The sequence below is a fragment of the Phaseolus vulgaris genome, chromosome 10, assembly GCF_000499845.2.
Source record: "Phaseolus vulgaris cultivar G19833 chromosome 10, P. vulgaris v2.0, whole genome shotgun sequence".
Lineage (NCBI taxonomy): Eukaryota > Viridiplantae > Streptophyta > Magnoliopsida > Fabales > Fabaceae > Phaseolus > Phaseolus vulgaris.
Genome location: NC_023750.2, coordinates 23,393,566 through 23,400,760, shown reverse-complemented (window position 1 = coordinate 23,400,760; position 7,195 = coordinate 23,393,566). Strand labels below are relative to the sequence as shown.

The window sequence follows — 7,195 nt, the reverse complement described above, 5'->3', positions numbered from 1 at the left end:
AACAGAGTTTCTCTTCTTAATTCAAATTCAAGTGTGTCATGCTCCGGGTCATCTTTCGGGAAGGTTGGACTAGTTTAGAGAATGCTCAATCTCTCAGGTCTTCATCACTTACCAAGAGTTCGAAAAGTAATTCAAGAATTGTCACAAAAATCACTTATGTCAGGCCAAATCGAAGATGAATGATAGGTAGGGGTCTTCAAATACTTGTTTTTAAAGAACCTAACTCTCATAACGACATACTAGGGCCTATAACTATAAGAAAAAATTCATGTCAATCTAAGGAGATAAACCTTGTTTTCCACCTGAAAATCAAGAACTTGCAAGCCACCGTCTAATGTAGGATTGGAAACAATGTCCCAATTAACATTAACCATACCAATCTTGGCACCAATCCATATAAAATGTCTAATACACTTATCAACATCTTTAAGTAGATTCACATATTATTTATATATCTGGAAGTTATAAGCCATAAAACTAGAAATAACTAAATGAATCATCCCCATCATACTTAACACTTTGCCTTTCCAAGAAGCCAACTTAGATTTCACCTTATCAACTAATGGTTGGAGATATCTAAACTTGGGAGCACCTACAAAAGTGGGAACACCAAGGTATTTGAAAGAAATATACCCTCTATTGCATCCAATAACACTTTTAATTCTCCCATTGAATGTAATAGAATTATCAACGATAAAGAACAAACTTTTAGGAGCATTCATCCATTGACCTGAAACTAGATTAGTTTTATAGAAAAATTTGAAAATTTCTATAGTAAAATAATGTAAATTTTTGAAAAATATATTGAAATTATTTTAAAATTTTAAAAGTATTTTGATTTATTAAAGTTAAAACATTTCAAATTTTACCTAAAAAATTAAGAATATTAATTTTTTTATATTTTTTAATTTATGTTTATTGTCTTCTGAACTCGATTTTGATAGAGGTGTTGTTGACTTAATTAAGATCTAAATAGAATTGACTTGATCAAGATTTATGTGTCATAGTCTCAACATGTTTTATTAGTCTAAGATTTCTTTCAAACTAAAGTTGATGTTTACTTTTTAATTGACATTTATGTTATTGTTAGTGTTAGGTTATAGTAATTTCTCTAGCAACATTAGTTAGAGTTTGCTTGCCGTACATTACCAACGTTTTTCAAGTGATGTTAAACACATTTTTCTATGTCAACTAAGATTATTTTCAGTTATATTTTGGACAATATAAATTAAAGTCATTTTTCGATAATAATAAGGATTTTCCTACTTGATCTTAGGAGAACTACCTTTTAATTAATGTCGATTAAGGTTTATTTTATTAATAATAATATGAGCTATTTTTTATTTATACTGTCAAATATTTTTTATTGTTGGTGTAAATCATTATTATTTATTTTTTTATATTATTTAAATTTTATCAACTAATATCGAACAAACTATTCTTCGGGAATGTGAACTAAATTTTTATTAATGTCTCTGTTATTAATATTTGTAGTGATTTTTTTATTGGCCTCAGTAATATTCTTTGACAATAATTTATTAAGATAGATATAATGTTAAAAATTACTTAAATAAATAAGATAGAGAAAACAATGTATTCAACATACACTAATGTGCTTAATGTGCTTATTGATATATATAATTCCGAAAATTCTGTATAATTCTAATTCCAAAAATTATTTTTTTAATAAAACAGACCTTATAAAACTTATAAGACTTGAGTAATATCTAGAAAGGGTAATAAAATATTTGTTTGTTTAAGCTAATATTCTGAAATATTTGTTTGTTTAAACTAAGTATTAGATATTTATTTGTTTAAGCTAATACTCTTAGATATTTATTTGTTTAATGTAATATTCTTGTATATTTGCGTGTTTAATGTAATATTCTTGTATATTTGTTTGTTTAAGCTAATATTCTTAAACTGTAATTTCTTTAAATATCAATTCTTTTTTTTAGAAGTTAATATTTTAAAGTAATATTATATCATAATTTAAATCCAATATATAGTTTATAAAAAAAAACGTGAAAGTCATGTAACCAGATGTGTATTAACTATTACACCAATGAGTTTATTCAGTATTACTCATTATTACAACAATGTTAGGTATGTACTACTTCATACACAACAAAATATGAAGGAGGATGCATGAACAATGAATTTTTTTTTGCATCTATCCAATAGCCAATGCTTTTGATTTACATAGGGGACATACATTTTTCTCTTGTAACCATCTCCTTACACAATCTGCATGGTATTCATGTCCACATTGAAGAATTTCAATCTCCTCTTCGTTCTTATATTCATCCTGTAAAATCATATCATGTCATGCATAAGTATTGGAATTAATAGGAGAAAGAGGAAAACATGTTTCTAATAGTACATACTATAAAATAATACATTTGATACCGGACATATTATGCAAAGATCGATTTCCAGTTTCTCAGAAGTTGACCCCTCCAAGTTATTAGGCAGTAGATAAGTTTTTGTTAGCATTTGGCTTGCAATAATTTCTTCGGACAAACCCGGACAAACCCCTCTCTACGCTGCCAATCCGTTCACCTAATATAAGAAGCTCCTGTAGTGGAATTACAAAGAGTTAGAAAATTAAAGTTTTCATAGTCACTTAGACCTATAGCCAATCCACATTCATAGCAAAATACACTAGACAATACATAACAGACTTGCCTCATATGACATGTCGTCAATGTCCAATTGTATATCACTATGATGGTCACGAAATGAAGCAACTTCCTGACAAAAGGCCCTAGGAGGAAGATTATGCATGTTGCCTCTAGGAGCATGAAAGTTGGAGTGACCTCTAGCAGGATGATTATGCATGTTGCCTCTACGAGCATGAAAGTTGGAGTGACCTCTATGCATGTTACCTCTACGAGCATGAAAGTTAGAGTGACCTCTCATCTCTTGCACTTGCACAGGCGGTGCATGATGATGGTAGTGCTGATGGGCAAATCTGTGGTTCCTTCTACTTCCAATTGTATCATGATATCTGTGGAGATTCATTCTTGAATTCTCTAATGAACTTACATTAGCACTGGGAGTTGGAGCTGTCAGAAGACCAAATTCATTCACCATGTCAAGGATTTAAAGAAAATAGGACATAATTGCATGGAATAAAAAAAACATAAGAAACAGAAACATAATTTCTTGGTTGAAAACACTTTCAAAAAAGATGCTTTAGTTGTAAGTAACTGGTTTAGAAATGGAAGCAAAAAGTGGAAGGAAGTAGAATAAGAAAAACATACATCTTACCTTGAATCAAAGATCCCCAAGAGCCAAAGCTATGAATGAAGGGGATGCCAATTGCATTGGATGAATCTGTAACACTAATATGATTTGAAACACCAATATCAAGACTATGTTGATGCTGAACTCCATTGAGTTGTGTCATTCCATACACCATCCTATTGTCATAATAAGCGTCTAGTAAGAAATGGGAATCCATTGCATTTCCTTCCACCACTATTACTCTTAACATATTAGGATCAGGTTCAGAAATGTTTGTCCTCCCAGGATAGGTGCTATCAGATTGAAACCCTTGTTCACTCATCTCGTTCATTTCTGTAATTGGGAGGATAATAATCAAAAGTTTAAAACCATATACAAATATGACCAAGAAAATAAAAATAAAAGCCAGAGACTTGTGAATGTTAAAGTAACCCTTTTTTACATGATAAAAAAAAGCAGACAGACAAAAATAGCAAACTTTGGAATAAAAAGTCATCCTCTGATAAAACAAAACTGAGAACTAAACCAAAACCTTACCCCGTTATCAAGTGACAGACTTTCCAAGGTTTCCAAATCTGAATTCTCTTTCGAACAAAAAGCAGGTGAATCCAGGGTGAAGAAGGAAAATTTGAACGTTATCTGTAGATCTATTGCAACATAGATTGCTTATAGTATGATTTTTAAAAAGGAAACCTTTACTGTTAAAGATATTTTAATTTTGAAAATCTAATTTAAAATATTTAGTTTATCTCATCTTGATATTCTTTGTAAATCTATTATAAAATGATTATATCAAGCATGTTAGATAAGCACTTCATTCTTGTTCAAACTTCATTGACAGTCAACAAGAACAACAAGAAGAGACCATCTTACCTTTGTGGTCAACTGTGCAGTGAGGTAAGATTCGCTCAAGCAGATGCTCATCAACATAACCAACATTTCCAAGGTACTTACATTATATATCACTCTTTCTGAACGCAAAGATCAACCAGAGTTGGTATCTTTGGTGCACAAAATTCATCTCTTCTCATCATAATTTCACTGCTCATCAAGAACAACAATAGAATTCGATTCAAAATACTAACCAACCATCAAATTAATAATCAACTAAATCTTGATTTGATAATTAAATAATCAACTAAATCTTGATTTGATAATTAAATGTAGATTAGATTCAATGATAGATTTAATTGATTGATTGTTGCAATTTCAATATGAATCTTTAAATTATTTAATTCAAAATTAATTTGTTAGAAAAATATGCACTTGCTGATTACTATTTACATCTTTTATTTTAGAAATCAAACTAATAATCAACTAAATCTTGATTTGATAATTAAATGTAGATTAGATTCAATGACATTTTGATTTAATTGATTAATTGATTGATTGTTGCAACTTCAATATGAATCTTTAAATTATTTCAGTCAAAATTAATTTGTTAAAAAAATATTCTTTTGTAATTATTATATTTCATAAAACATATTTTAGAGGAATAAATTTAAATTAATATAATTTTAAAATTATTTAAACTTTTCTGGGTGCATGTAGGTATTTTTGCTACATAAATTATTTAAAATTTGATCACATTACTAAAAAAATATTTCTCATTTGTATATTTAAAGGATGGATTTGATTTTAATAAAATAAATTTTGTTTACTTATAAATCTTAACCAAATTAAAATATGCATGGGTTTCGAACAAATGAAGTATATTGAATGGAAATTATGTTACTGAAACTTGATAACTCAAATTTTCCCTTTTAATTGCTTCTTTTCACCACTGTCAGCAATGCATATGTTTAAATTATATTACATAATTAGAATGCCAAACAACCAACAATTAAAATTACTTACATCAGGCCATGTATCTGTAATGAATTCCATGATGTCATAAGCTATAACCACCCTTCCTTTTTGCTTGATTACCTATTTCTTCTTTTGCGACCTGCCAGATTTATAAATAACTTAGGATAAAATACATGGTAAGTTATAAGTATCCAACTGCTGTAACTACCAAAACAAACCATCAGTATAATGTATGTCACTAACTCAATGTGACAATTCACAGACCTTCTAGACCTGCCTGCCCCCTAATCCCACTGACTGTTCGAATAGCTGCACCTTCAAACCGAGCTACTTCACAGACCTTCCTTGATAAGTGCTGTCTTCTTGAATATCTTGCATGGATAACCAACCAATTTGATTTTCTTCACTATCCTTGCTGCATGATTAAACTCAAGCACAACTGCAGTGGCAGGTAATCCTAAATGTTGCCTGATAAACATAATACATCCTCTCAGGCACTAAGCAAAACAATAACACAGAAAAAAAAAAAGGAATAAACTACAAAAGTAAAGATCCCATGATTTGACAAGACTTTAAAGAAGGATTATTTAACAGAAAGGAATGTAAGCACCAGACCTGATGGTTTGATAAATTCTGAACAGCTACAACCCCAGTGTTGGGAGGAGCAAGAGGGCCCCAAAACATAGCAAGGCAATGCATGTGTTCTGGAGTGTACTTAAGCATTCGATGCCTTCCATTGCTATCCTCAATGGCATAAACTGGGGTTGTCTGGTAACGCCTCCATCCTACAGATACAATAATTGGATCTCTAGTCTTCAAAACTTTCTTGTGCCGCTTTAACCTTGTCTGGAAACAAATAGAAAACAAATCTCAAAAGTTCAAATTTCAGTCAACTTTTAAAACTGAACTCAAGGCTTTAAATGTTTTAGAAGCCAAACTTTCATTTGTTCTACACAAACAGATTTGTGTATTCCTTTCCTCGCATATATAGGAGGTCCATGTTACCATCTTAGTAAACAGGTATAAATAGTCACTATTTCAAATCTAAATAATACACAAGACATTCATTTTGATATTTTACAAAGTTTTTTTTATGGTCACACGTGACTTGTCATAGGATTATTGCATTAAACAATCTGGACAAATAGAAATCCCAACCAATTTACTTTTAAAGAAAATATTAGTTTTATTGACCTTAACATGTTAATAACACTTGTGAACTTAAACACTATAAGGAATGAAGCTTTAAACACTGACCTGCATATGTCCAACATTTTCCTCCCCTATACCAACCCCTCCAACCAATATTGGATGGCAGGGATCAAAGTATTCAACCATCTCACAATCGGGTATCTGCATCAAGATCATTGAGTTCAGCTATATTCCTTTGTTTCTGGAGTTGGATCTCCTCCTTCACAAAAGAAACACCTGATTGGAATAAGAACAACAGAAATGAAATTGAATGGAAGAAAAATAGAAACGTGGAATTCAATCGGGAATAAAGGGAGAGAGTGAATACCTGATTGAGCAGTGATTTGAGGTTGGAAGAAGAGAGGAATCTCCGGAACATGATTAGGGTTATCGATCTCAGGAAATGGTGGCTATAGAAAACATCCTTCTCCTTTTCTTTTGTCTCCTTCCCAACACCAATACTCCCTCACACTATTAATGTCAATGCTCTTCCTTCCAAACATCGGTTGGATGAGGTTGCGGTGAAGGTGCGGGTAAGTTAAACGGAGAAAGAAATTTGGAGATTTGGAACGACGAAGAACACAATTATTTTTGGGAACACAAAAATATAATTATTTAATTTAAAATTAATTTGTTAGAAAAATATATTTTAATTAATTAGTACAACTAATCCTAATTAATTTATTTCACATCTAATTTTTGTTTAATTTATAAAATTAATGTGGTATAAACATCAAATTTTAACAATAGACGAGGAATGGAAAATATATAAGAAAAGAAAAACAAAATATATCTTAATATTTGTTAATTTAATGATTATTTTTAAAATTTTAACTTTTCAAAGTAATTATTTATTATAAATAAATCATTCAATTAAAAAATTATAGCAAATGAGTTTCTTCTCATCTACAACTAAAAATTCATAAATTATAGATTTTATAAGTTA

General features: G+C 30.1%; 1 protein-coding gene across 1 annotated transcript; it reads right to left on the bottom strand.

Moving 5' to 3' along the window:
* Window positions 1-2,031: 2,031 nt before the first annotated feature.
* On the bottom strand, window positions 2,032-6,832 carry LOC137818718 (uncharacterized). Its single transcript, XM_068622292.1, is given in 13 exon segments — window positions 2,032-2,308; window positions 2,410-2,578; window positions 2,689-3,068; window positions 3,274-3,582; window positions 3,787-3,896; window positions 4,123-4,290; window positions 5,107-5,197; window positions 5,323-5,393; window positions 5,395-5,507; window positions 5,509-5,526; window positions 5,674-5,904; window positions 6,316-6,486; window positions 6,578-6,832. Coding segments are annotated over 6 exon segments (567 nt in total). The 5' UTR covers window positions 6,427-6,486; window positions 6,578-6,832; the 3' UTR covers window positions 2,032-2,308; window positions 2,410-2,578; window positions 2,689-3,068; window positions 3,274-3,582; window positions 3,787-3,896; window positions 4,123-4,290; window positions 5,107-5,174.
* Between the last annotated feature and the right edge of the window lie 363 nt (window positions 6,833-7,195).